The 16,662-nt window shown below is 43.1% G+C and overlaps 1 protein-coding gene across 7 annotated transcripts in view; it reads left to right on the top strand.

Annotated features, from left to right (window-relative positions):
- Positions 1-16,662, top strand: part of ERC2 (ELKS/RAB6-interacting/CAST family member 2) — a 514,390-nt gene that overhangs the window by 125,200 nt on the left and 372,528 nt on the right. For all 7 annotated transcript variants that reach the window (XM_077924934.1, XM_077924929.1, XM_077924927.1 and 4 more), the window contains one exon: positions 11,603-11,677. In XM_077924934.1, coding sequence (XP_077781060.1) covers positions 11,603-11,677 — 75 coding nt within the window. The remainder of the gene's footprint in view (positions 1-11,602; positions 11,678-16,662) is intronic.

The following is a 16,662-nucleotide window of genomic DNA, read 5'->3' as shown; positions in this document are numbered from 1 at the left end:
GTCCGCTTTTCGGGCACAAATTAGGCCTGCCTCCTAGACTGGCACCGCAGTTGGATTCTCAGTCTCCCACCCTACCTCCCTGTGTTTTTGCTTTATTTTGTAAACTGTGTTCTGTTGGCTTGTGTGCAGACCTTGCTATGGAAGTTTCGGTCACTGTATTTGGGGCCAGGAAGAAAGTTTGCCTTCAGACAAACTGACTGGTCTGGAGGCAGGGGCGTAGGAAGGGGGTGCGGGGTGTGTGGTCCGCCATGGGTGTCATCCTGAAGGGAGCCCCATGACTCCCCCAAGCCCAGCGAGCAGGCGAAGCAGCGAAGCAGCAGCTGCGGCTCTCCCCCTTCCCCGGTTCACTGTAGGCTTGGAGTCGCAGGCCCCCCCCTGCTGAATGTCACCCCCTTCAGCCTGAAGGGGGGTGACATTCAGCGCCCTCCCATGCCAAGGATTGCGCAGCTGCTCTGATTGGCCCCTTGGGCAAATTGCCCTGCCCCTGGGTGCACAGCATGTGTGCAGCTCCAGGTACCGGAGCAGCCAGCTCCGCCACTGTCTGGATGTTTCTGCCTGCCTTATAGAAATTGTCACAACTTGGGCAGATAAGGCATTGGGTAGGTTCCTTAGTCTGGCGATCCTGATGGTTTGCTCCTATTTGATGTAGGTCATAGGACAATCCTATAATAATAATAATAATAAAAATAAATTTTATTTATATCCCGCCCTCCCCAGCCGAAGCCGGGCTCAGGGCGGCTAACAAAAATAAAACAGTACAAAAGTACAGCATAAACAACATTCTAAAATCATTCATTATAAAATTAATTAAATCAAGCCACTGGCAACCATTGGGCCAGAGCTCCGCGAAGATTGCCGAGGGAGGGAGTCAGGCTGTGCCCTGGCCAAAGGCCTGGTGGAGCAGCTCTGTCTTGCAGGCCCTGCGGAAAGATGTCAAGTCCTGCAGGGCCCTGGTCTCTTGTGACAGAGTGTTCCACCAGATCGGAGCCACAGCCGAAAAAGCCCTGGCTCTAGTTGAGGCCAGCCTAACTTCTCTGTGGCCTGGGACCTTCAAGATGTTTTTATTTGAAGACCGTAAGTTCCTCTGTGGGGCATACCAGGAGAGGCGGTCCCGTAGGTACGAGGGTCCTAGGCCGTATACCAGGATTGACCCCTGGAAACTCCCAATGCCTGATCCCAAACTCACATCTCTAATATAAATAAAGTTGTTTTAATCCAAGAATTTTGTCCTGTTGTTCCGTTCCTTACTTGCATGGCACCTGGCAGTGGGCTCACTGCACCTGGGCAAGAAACTTACAAAATCAATGCTCGAGTCAAAATGTTTTAAATTGCATCTTAAATGAACGTTTTAAATGTGGCACAATGGGTCAGGGCATCTGGCTGTTAAACCAGAAGGTTGGTAGTTTGAGCCCACCCAGGGATGGCTGTGGACAGGATTCCTGGATGATTCTTGGGCGTCCCTTCCAACTCTACAATTCTATGATTCTATCAGAAGAACCGTAACAGAGAAACTCACATATTTAAAGGATCTTGCCATGGACAGAAAAAATAAACCCACGGGAAAGCCTTTTGTTCTGAAGGGAACACTATGGCCACTGTGCTCAAAAAGTCTCTTCTCTTTTGCAGTTCTGAGTCAACGTTAGGCCTTTTCCCAGCTGTCTGTGGGCTGACATTGATCTGGAACCAAATTTGTGCTTTCCTCCATCTGAGATGTGTCTGGAACAAACCCCGCAATGTGGCATTTCTCTCATCATCGTTAGAATTAACCAAGCAGAAAGGGTACCTTTCCCATCCTTTTTGTAACGAACACTTTCACCCTTAAGCAGATACAGTGGTACCTCGGGTTAAGTACTTAATTCGTTCCAGAGGTCCGTTCTTAACCTGAAACTGTTCTTAACCTGAAGCACCACTTCAGCTAATGGGGCCTCTTGCTGCCGCCGCACCACCAGAGCATGATTTCTGTTCTCATCCTGAAGCAAAGTTCTTATCCCGAGGTACTATTTCTGGCTTAGCGGAGTCTGTAACCTGAAGCGTATCTAACCTGAAGTGTATGTAACCCGGGGTACCACTGTACATTAAATTATGACCAAGTAAATGATCAGAGTTTTCAAATACCATTGGATGTAAATTTTAAAGCTCAGTCAAATTGGGATAGCACAATGCATTGGCACCGTGTGTTATGCTGTGGAGGAGCTGGGCTGCTATTACATATGCCCCAACGTGCTGTCATTTGATGGCTTAGCCATTTTTTACCTAGGACTGGGTGGTGCATGGATGTGGGAGATGAACTTCATTCCTAATGGAGACGCCGTCCACTGATGGATTAGAAAGAGAAATGTCTAACTTTGTGCACTTTTGTGCAGCTTAGTCAGGACCACAACACAGGAAAAATAAAAAGCGTTATCACATCTGCATTGAATGGAAGTAGAGTGAAATGCAATGAACTTAAAACCTTAGCTTTTTGAGCATTTATCTTGCTCAGTGTGCTTTGCTTGCCAGCAGAATACGGATAAACATCCAGACTGAGGATAAGATAAGGAGAGCCCTGCAGGCCCATCTAGTCTAGCATCCTGTTCTCACAGTGGCCAACCAGATGCCTATGGGAAGCCTGCAAGCAGGATATGATATGCAAGCAGGATATCACAACAGCACTCACCCCAGTTGTGCTTTCCAGAAATTAGCATTGAGAGGCCCACTATCTCTGATACTGGATGATATAGGCATCATGACTAGTAGCTATTGATAACCTTATCTCCATGAATTTCTTTAATCCCCATTTAAAGCCACCCATGGCTACATCTTGCGGTAGCAAATTCCAGTTCAACTATGTGCTGTGTAAGGGATATGCGCTTTTGTCAGTTCAGAATCTTCCGACATTCATCTTCATTGGATCACCCCAAATTCCCATACTATGGGAGGCAGAGAAAGATCTACTTTCTTCGCACCATTTATGTACCTCTGCCATGTCCTCCCTCTTTTACTCCTCCTTTTTATAAACTAAAAAAGCCTCAAATGATGTAACTTTTACTTTCAGGGGAATTGTTTCAGCCCCATGATAGGGTTTTTTTGTCCCCCCCTTTTTAACCTTTTCCAGGTTTACAATATTATTTTGAGGTGTGCAAACCTGAGTATTCAAGAATATAATTGTATAATCGCATTATGATACTGGCAATTTTATTTTCAATCCCTTTCCTAACATAGAATTGCCTTTTTTCACAGCTGCTGCACAATGGGCAACTACAACTCCAAAGTCAAAATCTTGGGCAATCACTGCTAGTTCAGATCCCATAAGTGTATATGTGAATTTTTTTGGGGGTGTGTGTGCCCCAATGCACATCACTTTATACCTGCTTACATTGAATTGCATTTGCTGTATTAATTCCCCTGCAGTTTGGAGAGATCCTTATGGAGTTCCTCTTAGTCCCTTTTGTTCTTATCACCCTGAACAATTCCATGTCATTGGCAAACTTAGCTACCTCACTACTCACACCTAACTAGATCATTTAGGAAAAGGTTGTATGTATTATAGAAACTTCATAAAATATTCAGACTGTAATCTAGGTAATTGTTTAATCAAGCTATCTTCCACAGGAGTCAAGAGGGGGAAAATAGAAATTGCATTCCCGAAAAGGAACACCGCAAATAGGCATAATGAATACAACAAAACAAACCCGCCTTCCGGTTACAGAGCTAATTATACACAGAACAATGTGTGGCTTGTTGGAAACTTAGAAACGTTTGCATCCAATTGGAAAGGTTTTCCTGTGCAAAATAATAAACGGCAAGTCACTTTCTGATCTTCTCCAGAATTCCATTGTCTGTTGCATTTTACCATCAGGAATAGGGAAGAAAAGCTTTTAAGCAAGTTTGATTTATACTGCAAACAGGAAAAGTATTATGAAGCAAGCCTGCATCTTATGATAGACATCTAGGAATACTCGTCTCTGAAAGCCTATACATCTTTGACATAAGGGGTGGAAACTCTGGCTTGTGTCCATGGAGGATGTATGACACTCAGTTCATGTGCCAATTCATCCTAAGTGCCTTTGGGAGCTGTTCAGTTTTCAAACATAATGTAATAGTTGTTGATGAGCTCTGACAGGGTTGCTCTTTTGCATGGCCAACTCCCCTCCCCCCAGCCCTGATATAATTTTTGGCAAATGCTGAAGACACACCTCTTTACTCTAACCTTTGATACCTGAGATGTGTGTTTTGAAGACCCACCCTATTCCTGTGCTTGTAATTTGTTTCAATTATTTTTCATTCTGAATTTTAAATTGTTGTAACTCCACCGCCTGGGACCTGCTGGTGAAGAGCAGATACATATGCAGTAAGGAATTTATTGATAATATTGAATAAGGATACAGTAGTTAGGTATTTTAAAGGCATCATACATTAATGCTTAAACTTTCTCAGTTGATTCAGCTCACTCTAACTTTAGGCTAATCTGGGTGTTACTCTCAATGTGGAATTCCAGAAACAGCCGCCATTTTGACTCCTGCATTTGAAGTTACATATTATTTGACACTCAGCATCTTAATAGACATATACAGGGCATAACCCAGCCAAGGATAAGCACTTTTAAGTCCCATTGGTTTCAGAGGGAGAATTAAATACAGTCTTAAAATATCTTCCAAAAAAGCAATGGTATCTAAACGTTTTTAGCTTTGGCTACATAATAAACTTCGTGATTTACAACACAATCCTTGTTTAGTCGTTTAGTCATGTCCGACTCTTCGTGACCCCATGGACCAGAGCACGCCAGGCACTTCTGTCTTCTACTGCCTCCCACAGTTTGGTCAGACTCATGTTTGTAGCTTTAAGAACACTGTCCAATCTCATCCTCTGTCGTCCCCTTCTCCTTGTGCCCTCCATCTTTCCCAACATCAGGGTCTTTTCCAGGGAGTCTTCACTTCTCATGAGGTGGCCCAAGTATTGGAGCCTCAGCGTCACGATCTGTCCTTCCAGTGAGCACTCAGGGCTGATTTCCTTCAGAATGGATAGGTTTGATCTTCTTGCAGTCCATGGGACTCTCAAGAGTCTCCTCCAGCACCATAATTCAAAAGCATCAATTCTTCGGCGATCAGCCTTCTTTATGGTCCAGCTCTCATTTCCATACATCACTACTGGGAAAACCATAGCTTTAACTATACGGACCTTTGTTGGCAAGGTGATGTCTCTGCTTTTTAAGATGTGTCTAGGTTTGCCATCGCCTTTCTCCCAAGGAGCAGGCGTCTTTTAATTTTGTGACTGCTATCACCATCTGACAACACAATCCTATGCATGCATAAAAGTGCATAGAATTGCAGCACAACTAAGGAATAAACTAGACGAGATGTTAAAAGTGGGACTGAATTTAATTTATGTTGGGAGGTTTCTTCTTTAAAAATCACCAGTGCCCTTTCCTCCCCATTCAGAATCAGGGGGAGGGGCCTGGCTGTTGTAGTCTCAATTGAGATTGCCTTGCTGCAGCTGCTCTTAGCCACTGAAGAGAACCTTGAGCAGACACAGCACTTCAGCTCTGCTTCCTTTCTGTACTTTGCCTACTGATTGCAGCATCTGGGCTTCATGAAGCATGGGACCCTCACCTGTCCCAGGCCTCCTCCAAGAGCTAGCGAGCCCCACCTGGCCTGCTAGGGAGCTGGGCTGTGGGCCTCTGCCTGCCTCAGCCTCCTAGAAGGTCCCGCCTTCTGCTCCCTACACCTCAGAGCCCACCAAGTTCGTGGAGACAAGGGCCCCTCTGGCTCTGGCAATGGGTCCTGTTTTGGTTCCTGTGCACTGTCCCTGGGGCCGGATTTAGGTTTGATGAGGCCCTAAGCTACTAAAGGTAATGGGGCTCTTTATATTTCCAGCTGCCTTTTGTCATTAACAAATTGTCACTGTTTTTTGTGTTGGAATATATGCTATATGGTAATTTAAGGCCCTAATAGGTATCTAAAGCCATTTGCCACTGTTGCTGTTTGTAGGTTTTATTTTATTTGTTTTTTATCTTATATTTTGGAAACGTACATCCAGTTTTTTTCCTTTACATTTTTTGCCCCCCCCCCAAGAGAGTGGGGCCCTAAGCTTATAGCTTGTTTAACTTATACGTGAATCTGGCACTGACTGTCCCCCATCCCCATGCCATCCTCCATCACGCTGTATTTCCTACATCAACCTCTCTTTCCTCAACCCCCGGTGTGTCCCACCCCCAGCTACACCCCTTGCCAGGATCCTCTTCCTCCTCCCCATCGTACTGCCAGTTCATGACACACTGTGATTTTTCACTAAAGCAATTGCTGCTCATGGGACACAGTGCAATAGTTCCTTGTGCATAACATAAGTCTATGCTATATGTCTCGGATCAAACCTATCCATTCTGAAGGAAATCAGCCCTGAGTGCGCACTGGAAGGACAGATCCTGAAGCTGAGGCTCCAATACTTGGGCCACCTCATGAGAAGAGAAGACTCCCTGGAAAAGACCCTGATGTTGGGAAAGATTGAGGGCACAAAGAGAAGGAGACGACAGAGGACAAGATGGTTGGACAGTGTTCTTGAAGCTACAAACATGAGTTTGACCAAACTGCGGGAGGCAGTGGAAGACAGGAGTGCCTGGCAGGCTCTGGTCCATGGGGTAAAGAAGAGTCGGACACGACTAAACAACTAAACAACAATAAATATGTCACAGGGAAGGTGCAATTAAAAAAAAGGAATCTGCATTATGTCCAGAAGGTCATCGTCTTCCTTTTTCTAACCCAAGTCTGCAGATGCACACTTCCATGGACAGGTGTACGCAGACAGTGGGTGTTCCTCCTGTTTTCTCTCTCTGTTGAGTTTCAAAAATACATTTGTGGTTTCTTAGCTGAGTTTGGACTTGCATGCCAGCTCAATAATAATGGCCAACTAGGCTGCCTTTACCTTATACAGCATTTGTTTATCCTTTGCCAGTGAGTGGCACATGGTCTGCCCCTGAAACTAGCCACAGCGGGTGCTGAGGGGGACCCCAGACTCCAGCCAAGGGGTGCAATGTGAGCTCACAGAAGGCAATTCCAATAGCAGACTTGCAATGGTAATGAGAGAATCCAGGGAATGGAATATGCGTATGAGTGAAAGCCTATAGTGAAAGCAGAGGCAGCCAGCTATCAGAAGCTTTTGGAGTCTAACTTCACAAGCACTGTTCCGCAAATCCCCTGCCTTTGATAATCTTCCACCTCCCCTGTGAGTTACCCTGCTAGTTGCTCCCTATTGCTGTTTCTCTCCCTGCGTATTCATGCCCCATTCCCCCTTTTCCTGCATCTGTTGAAGGAAGCAGTGCAGATAACAACATTCTTTCCTGGAAGTTTATCTTTGGAGCTGTGCAGATATGCACAGTTTTTCACGCAGAAGTAGCTTCAAAAATAGCTAGCTAACTAACTGGGCAGATTGTCATGGCCATTTTGCCAATGGAAATACAATGGAGAATAAAACTTCTCCCTCATATTTCTGCTGTAAGGTCAAGGATGGGTTGTGGGGAGGAAGATTGAGGAAAAGGGATGGTAAACTGTTTCTACAAGAAGGAAGCCCCTCCCACAGATACTGTAAGTAGCACCTTGAAGCTGGTGCACATGAGATGAAGAGCAGTACCAAAATCCAATAACTCGAAAAGTTGGCATAAACCTAGTCTGAGAAATCCTTGAATAGAGGTCCAGAAGTAGCAGTGTCAACACAAACGTGGGGGAACATCATATGCATTGTAAGGAGGCAAGGACTGATAATCCCAGTAAATAAGACTAATTTAGACCTGTGTTGAAATTGTTTGTTTGTTTCTACTTTACTGCTCCAAGAATTAAAGATAAAGAATAATTCTAAAGCCTTTTAAAATACGCATTTGAAAACTGTATTTAAAGCTCATAAAGCACTTCAAGACTTCAAAATCCACTAGGAATATGGTATTGTATAAGAACCTTCACAGTTGCCATGGAGATAATAAAATAACTTGTGGTAAAAAGTATAAGGTCTGATCCAACTCCCCTTATGCACATTCTGGAGAGCAGGGGTGTGTGAGGGGGGACTTCTCAAGTTCAGTACATACACAAAGCTTTCTCTGACCTGGAAGTGGATGATACAGCCCTGACTGCACACAGTTTTTTTGTTTTTTAAAAACATACATTGCAGTGTATCATCACACTCTGCAGTTATCCCCATAAAGAAGACTGGGTTTGTATTGAAGTCTTATAATGTTGTGGTCTTGATGCTCTATAGCAGGGATGAGGAACTTGTGACCGCCACCCCATGTGTTCTTTCTTGGACTCCATCGTACCTGACCATTGGTCCTGCTAGTGGATGGGAACCCTGCTGCATAGTAGCAGCCTCATTATTGCTGATTTATTTTGCGCTGATCTGTAAGGTGCTTCCAGAACTTGGCTGGGAGGCGGGATAGAAACGTAGGTAACTAAATAAATAAGGAGGTGACAGTTCTGTTTATTGGGAAACAAAATTTGTTTCATAGAAGCAGCTTCTTGCTGCTGACGTCCATCAAACCAAACTGTTGTTAATGGATGCAGTCATACCATCACCTCAAACTGAAGAGTCCAGACACTCCCCTATACGCAAAGGGATGGAGGACACTACAGTTCTGTGATTCTATGACACGTCTCAAGGAGGCAATATGACAAGTTTTTAGAATTGCCATTCAGAAGCTAGAAGGGTGAAAGGAATCTAGGCTTCTCCTGGCTCCTGCTCTCTGGTTGCCAATAGGTATGAAACACTGGGGTGCTCTTGCAAAGGGAAAATATTGATGAAAGCCCCCCGCCCCAAGCTCACTATTTCCTTGGCATTACTCTGAAACAAATGGAGCCAACCTGATGCCTTCCTGATGTTTAGGACTGTAACTGATGGTTGGTCATACTGGTTTGAGCTGGTGGAAGTCGATGTGCCCAACATCTGAAAGGCATCCTGTTTTCTACCCCTATTCTAGGGCTGATGCCCTCCAGGCAGGCAGGCAGGCAGGCAAGCTAGCAGCTTGGCAGAGGTGAAGACAGGCAGAGATTCATGCAACCTTTGATTACAGAGCAACAAGTTGCTCAAACTGAGGAACTAGCTTGGACTCTGCAGTTGTATAAAGTGAGGCCATATTATCCAATTGTCTGCTTGAGAGGCTTAATTCTTGCTGGGCTGAAAGGTACTGTATTGTTGTAAACTTCAGACTAGCTGCAGCAGCATTAATTTCTCTTTTCTGTCTTGTTGAGAGTTGCAAAATGAGGAGTTGGATAGGGTATAAGCTGATTATGATGGCTGCTTTTTCTCAGTCACTGTGGGCCAATCTAGACATAACCTCAGATTCATCTCTGATATCTTTTTTCCTTGCTAAAAGCTGTCATGGGTACAGCTGACTTGGTCTGGAGCCTTAGCACAAGGGGAAGTTAAACCCCCATGCCAGTTTTGCAAGCTAAATTGCTTCTCAATTAGCTATGGAGGAGAAATGTACAGGTACCTGTGTGCTTATGTTTCTCCCTCCATGACTAATACAGGTGATTGGGAAGAGGACTGCAGAATGGGGAGGGAAATTTCACTCCCACCCCTGGTACCACAGTCCTGGACCCCTGTTTGGAAAAGAAATAGCTGTCTATGATGCATTCACACATCACAGGTGTCTAGTTTGGCCTAATGTAGCATCTGTAAGAACATAAGAAGAGTCATTAAGTATCAGACCAAAGGCCCATCTAGTCTAGAATCCTGTTCCCATGGTGGCTGATCCAAATGGCAATAGGAAGTCCACAAGCAAAATGACCAACAGGATTTAGATTAGGGCATCTAATGGGATACTTTGATTACTGTTGAAACTGAATGATAAATAATCTGATTTGAACGGATAATGAAGAATGAATGGAGTGCTCAAGCACGCCCTGTGAAATTCTCTCCCTGTCAGATGACCTTCCGTAGACATCTGAAGGCAGCCCTGCATTGGGATGTTTTAAATGTGTGGTGTTCTTGTGTTTCTGTATGTTTTGTGGGAAGCCACCCACAGTGACTGGCGCAACCTAAAAAACAAATTATTATTATTATTGTTGTTATTATTATTATTATTATTACATTTTGGCACTTTCCTTTTTGCTATTTATAGAAGCACAATCAATAGTTTTATGGCAGACAGTAGTTAATTAGCCCTTTTTGGGAAGGTGAATGAAGCTTCATTAGCTCAATTGAGAATCAACAATTCCATGATGTCCCTGTCGTGGTCAGTATTATCTCATTTTGAGATTTGAGCCTGAATCATACTTTGGCTGCAAAAAATGGCCGCCTCTGTGGTGGCATCCACCATGTGCATTGATCTCTCAGTTGCTATCAGGAGGGTACCCACTGGGGTGTTTAACCAGGTGTTCTCTTTGTTCCTAATGGTTCCAGGTCCTTTGGTTTCTGTGACTGATACACTGTTGTTTTATTGATATGTTTTTACAGCATTATTTCACTATGATATGAGTGTTGTGTGAATTGCTTTGGTTCCCCTTTTTAAAGTTATGCGTATGGTTGGCAAGTTGACAAATGGCTTCACCTTATGGCTGAATTACATGAGCTCACTGTAACAGACTAGAACATGAGAGAGACATGGGACAGGTCCTAGTTGAATTCAGAATTAAGCTGGTCATTTGCACATAGTGAGAGAAAGAAAAGATGATGGATGGAGGTGCCAAAGCCAATTGTCATTAGCAACACACATGAAAATTGAAGGGTTTTTTGGGGGGAGGGGCTGCATGGGTGTGAATCTTTTATTTTAAATAAATGTCAGATTTAAATTATCTAAACTTCCCTTTAATTTGAAATAGTAAATAGCTATGTATATAGTGTTCTTGTGTCATTCTCAACATTTCATTGTAGCTTGCACACGGAAACGTCACAATGGATTATGCTTTACATCACTTTTCTAATTACACACCCTTGTGCAGTGAAAACATCCTGCTTAATGTATTTGCTATAGGTAAACATTGGGATACTTAAACATGTTAATTTGGAAGTAGGTCTTGCTGAAATTAGTGGGGTTAACTTGCGAGCAAATATCTTTATGGATTGAAGTGCAAGTTCCAAAAATATCGTATCATGAAAGAAAAGACGAGCCAACATAATAAAGCTACTTTAGAGCTGCATCGATTCACTATATAATTACTATTCTGAAAATGTCAAATTTGAATGTAATGTCTGTAAATTGCTTGTTTCAAATATCAGTAGAAAGACTCTTTGAGTGGTGAAGTTCGGCAGAAGATTTTATGTGACATTTCCACCCCCTGCCGTTTTTTTGAATTAGCCATACAGTGTTCAACATAATTGAATTACTTATTTGATGCCTGGACAGAGAGGCAGCCGTGTTGTAATCTCTCTCGGTCCAAATGCAACATGCTGCCTTTGTCACCGTTGACATTAATTATTGATAAAGGTTTCAGAAATAGCGCATGTGCTGGCAGCCTTGCCTGTAATATAAGATAGAGGCTGCAGAGATGCTAGAGGGATTTATAGGCAGTGGTGCACCTGTAGCATTTGGGCTTGTCTGAACTTTGGATTCTGCTGTGAGCTGCCGAAGATCTGCATCAGTGACAAAATAAATGATGGGAAGATGAATCGCCAAGCTTACTTCTATCGTGTCCCTCCACAGGAACTGCACAGAAGGACCCAGCTTCAGCCTGAGCCAGCGAAGACGAAAGCTCTTCAGACCGTCATAGAAATGAAGGTATGGACTTTTAATGCTTGCCGGCACACTTCAGTTTAATGCGATAACCACCATTAATGCCTGCTGGCTGAAGCATAAAAGGATTCCTAGCTTTTATTATAGACATGGGTTTGCACAGCATGACTGTGTCACATTGCCACCCACATTTTGTTCCCAAATGCGTGCCGTATCTGTTAAACATCCCATACTTCGTGTGGGATGCTACCACTTTGGGCAAAATATGATAATATTCATTGTCTCCCGAAAGGATATCATTTTTCATTGTGCTGTATTTTCCTGACAAATAAAAAATATTGCACTCTTTTCTCTCAGCCAGCACAGCTGTTTTCTCAAGCAACTTGCCTGCTGACATATTTGTAGCAAGAGACCGAACAATCTTGAGTTTGCAGGTTTTAGGGACCGGGAAACAGAAGTGGCTTTTCTGAGCAGAATAATAATACTTTAGAAGTTTCATGTTTTGTCAAAGCAGACTTATTATTCTCCATTCTGCACCATAATCATTCTTCACACCTGTTGCCACCATTCTTAATTCAGAAGGAGACTCCTTTGGACAGTAGGCATACTATGAAGTAAAATTGTATCAGGGTATGTGTATCTGTGTTACAGAGCATGCACATTTTTAACAAATATAAATATTTGGGACATTGTACTCCTTACTCAGTACATACGGGCAAATATATAGATGCAGGCACAGTAAAGATATAGTAATTACAGAAACATTAAGATACGACCAAATCAAAACTATGTTGATTAGATTTAAGCAGCTATTTACATGAAAGTATGCATCCCCCCCGCAGCACTATAAGCAGAATGCATTTAAATCCTTACTTCATTTATTCACATAGTACTTTAGTGAGGTAGGTCACTATTTCACGTATTGGTATAGAGTCACGTGCACTATTGATATAGTGATTTGCACCATTTCACTGTTCATTTGATCACTCTAGCTCTCACTCCTTTGAGTTGTTTTTAAATTTGCACCCACTTTCAACCAGTTACCATTTTGAGGCAAGGGGTAAGTCTCAATGACACGAAACACTAAAATGTTTGTGCATCAGGGTTAGACTCATCAGAGTCATGGGCTCCAGTGAACACTATGCGTTTGACAAACCGCAAATATTCTACTTTCTGGAAATTTTTTGGCAACGGAATGTCTGGCAGAATTCTTTCCAGTTTGCTGAGTCCCATGTAAATCCCTCTATTCAATGATTGAAAGCTTACCAAGTGACTTGAGTCAATTACCATCTCTCAGTCCAATCTAAAAAAAATAACATAATAATACTAATAATACTATTTATATCCCGCCCATCTGACTGGATAATGCAAGCAAGATATTTCAGAGAATAGTTCTGAAGCTAAAGGGAAGAGAGATAGAATAATGTGTGCTGCCTCAGGCTCCTTAGAGGAAAAAGTCACATGCTGCAATATCATTGGCCCAGGAACCAGTCATTGTGGTAGTGAAAAGATCTTTTAGATCTTTTAGATAGATCCTGCAGCACTAGGGCCTATAGAACCAGAGCTAGGACCCTTTGGCTGGGCCTGAGGGGCCAGGTGCCTCTCAACCTGTCTTGCTGGTCTGAAGGCCAGAGAGTTGGCGCTTTGAGCCTAGGAAAGGTGTGCTGGAGGCAGAAGCTTAAGAGGCCTCACTCTATCTCTATCTAGCTTTTGTCAAAGTAAGTTGCTCGCCTGGAGCTCTTTGGGCTGTTGCAGCTGGGGCAACACTTAACTTGCCCCGTGGGCTCCTTTACCAGACTCCAAAGGATGTGGCCTTTCTTCTTTCAACCCTTCCCATGTGGGTAAGAAAAGAACACACCCAAGTGTTTACTTTCAGCTTCATAGAATATCAGCTTGTTGGGTGGAATTCCAGCGTAGTGATAAATGGTGTGTGCATACATGTGGGGAACAAGGTCTGCACCCACAACTGGACTTTCCCTTGTGCACCTGCTAGAAGAGGGGCCAGCAAACTTTTTCAGCAGGGGGCCAGTCCACTGACCCTCAAACATTGTGGGGGGCTGGACTATATTTGGGGGGGGGGAATGAACAAATTCCTATGCCCCACAAATAACCCAGAGATGCATTTTAAATAAAAGGACACATTCTACTCATGTAAAACACACTGATTCCCGGACTGTCCTTGGGCCAGATTGAGAAGGTGATTGAGCTGGGTCAGGCCCCTGGGCCTTAGGTTGCCTACCCATGTGCTAGACCCATTCTGGGTTTACTCCCCACCCTCCAGAGCAGATTTAGGGGGCACAGGGGAGGGGTTGGAAGTCCCATTGGATGAGTGGACCTCATTCCATGCATGTAATAACTTAGTAGAATCCTACCTGTTGTGTTATACAAACCAGGGGGGTGTAGTGTAAAATAAACTTTGGTCAGTTTCAGTGCAAGCCACCTTTGAAAACTAGTTATGAATCAGGCTTGTTTAACAGACCAAAACTCTTTGGGTTTGTTCCTGATACCTTTTTTTTTTTTTACACAGTACCAAGATAATACTTTCTGGACAGTGATAACATAATATATAGATATTATATGTATACTATCAACAGGGCTCCTAGGTATACATGAAAGTTTTATATCATGTATTTATTTATTTTTTACTTAAACTTTCTCAATTTAATTTTTTAAAAATCTAATTGTCAGACTTTTCCCATAAAAAAATTTTCCCACCTCCTGAGTCCTGTCTCCTTACCAAGATCTCCATTAACCCCCTCCCGCATGCCGGAACTTGCCATGTCCTTGCAGTGGCTAGTTTAACACTGCTTCTGTGGTAAACTGGTATGATGGTGTCCTGGGCTGAAAGTATGGGTCCAGATAAGTTATCCTGGGTGGCTGCAAGGTTTCTAGGTATGCCAAAAATGCTGACGTTCCAAAGCAATTGGCCATGGGGCTGGGGCTGGGGGGAGTCCGTAGGGCACTGCTGGGATAGATACCACAAGTGAACCCACCTCAGGTTTTGTTTGGAAGCCCAAACATATTTTTCCTGGCCCACCTTTACCTTTACTCCAATGATCACACACCTTATCCTGTCATTGTAAGGTACCCTTGCCTTTTTCATTGTCCCCAACCTTCTTTTCATCAGACTTGTGGGTTATCCATCTGTTCTTCCTCCAGCAGTTTGTTTCTCAGGGGACTTCCTACTTTGCCCCCTTTCTTTAGCCATGCTGCCTCCAAGATACCTATCCCTTAGCTTCCTAACCTACCAGACCGTTATATCACTCAGTTTCCCTGCAGTCAACCCTCCTCATCTGCTGCAACAGCCAGAAATCTTCCATTCCTTAAGCTCTATGTAATGGTTTGTCTTAGCCTTTCGTTTTCCTCACACAGCTGCCATTGTTTCCAAACATTATTCTATAGATGGTTTTTCTTGACTACTTAGAATGTTTATGAACATTTCATGACATCACAGCAGCTCAGGCAAAGGAGCTGTTGGGAGGCAGGCATCCAGCCAACAACTAGGTTTTGTTTTTTTCCATGTTCGATTTTTAAGTTCAGAGTGTCTACAAAGAAGAAGTAAAGTCTTGTTTTACTATAAAGAAAGTCAGGCAATGGTGCTTTGGGGGGAACGCATCACTTAAATGCCTTCTGAAAAATACTAACTTTTGGTTCTTCGAAACAATTTGTTCAGGTTTTCTATATCATTATGTTACACTAAATAATGTTCTGACAGATTTTTTAAAATGGAAATAATACGTCAGCAAAGTTTGTGAGACTGATAGATATCTATATAAATTAAGTCAATTTGTTGATATACAGTGGTACCTCAGGTTGCACATGGGATCTGTTCTGGAGCTCCAGTCAGTTCCCTAGGTGTGCGTATCCAGAGGTGCGTGCATGAGCACGGCGCGGTTTGGTGCTTCTGTGCATGCGCGCAGTGCATAGAGTGCTTTTGCGCATGCACGCGCAGCAAAACCCAGAAAAATACTTCCAGGTTTGCCGCGCATGTATCCTGAAGGATACGTAACCAGAAGTGAACGTAAGTAGAGGTACCACTGTATTGAGAAATCTAGCTGTCTGAAAGTGATGGTTAGGCACAGCAGCCATCCTAAAAGGAAGAATGTATTTAAGCGTTATTGTCACTTTCAGTACTGAGTGATTGCCTTTTGCATATTTTCCCTGAAGGAAAAATAATTCTTGCAGGCATGATTATTAGCTTGGATTCTTCTTTTTTGTCTAATAAAATAAGAATTGTAAAGAAAATAGAATTATAAATCCTTTTTTTAAAAAGATGCCTGATTGATTTCAGTTTCTGTGGTTTTTTTGTTTTTGCCTAAAAGTGTCCACAAGGAACTTTGCAGTAATTCATATTAGAAAACAGTGTCTTAGCATGAGGTTTTGTTTTGTTGTTGATTTACTTGAATTGAATATTTTTATTTCAAAAGCAGTTCATAATGCACATGCATACTGAACTACCTAAAGATAACATAAAAGGAATATTCCAAAGAAAAAACAACCATAAGTTTCCCTAAAAATAACACATTGTTCTATTGTATGTATGGGATAAAGAATCTGGAATCATGTATGTGCTGCTTTTACATGATTTTGTAATTTTGTTGTCCACATTATCAAACTTGCAAAGTGGGAAGAGAATAAACCCTTGCAATACCAGGTCCCCTATCTGGGCAGAACATTGCTTTAGAAATGCTTTATTTAAAAGTAGGGAAATGGTCCCGTCCCCCCGAATACCAAATGGACCACATGCATTCTGGACAGGACTATAGTATTAGTTCCAGGTTTGGGGAGTTCCTTGGGAAGAAGGGCACACTCCTCTTCCCTTAGTTGGTCCACATTCTGCTTGCTGTTGCCTACTTGCTGTTTCTCCTTCTTTGCATTGTCACCACCACCTGCTTCCTTGCCACTGAGATAGCTGGTTAGCAAGATGGTGAATGGTGGTGCTCCCTTTCCTCCTCACTTCCTTCCTGGAGAGCAGGTTGGACTGAGCATGAGCAGCGATAGAGGTACTGAGCAGTTATTGTGCCTGCCCT

The sequence above is a fragment of the Podarcis muralis genome, chromosome 2, assembly GCF_964188315.1.
Source record: "Podarcis muralis chromosome 2, rPodMur119.hap1.1, whole genome shotgun sequence".
Taxonomy (NCBI): Eukaryota; Metazoa; Chordata; class Lepidosauria; order Squamata; family Lacertidae; genus Podarcis; species Podarcis muralis.
This window is presented reverse-complemented; position numbering and strand designations above follow the sequence as displayed.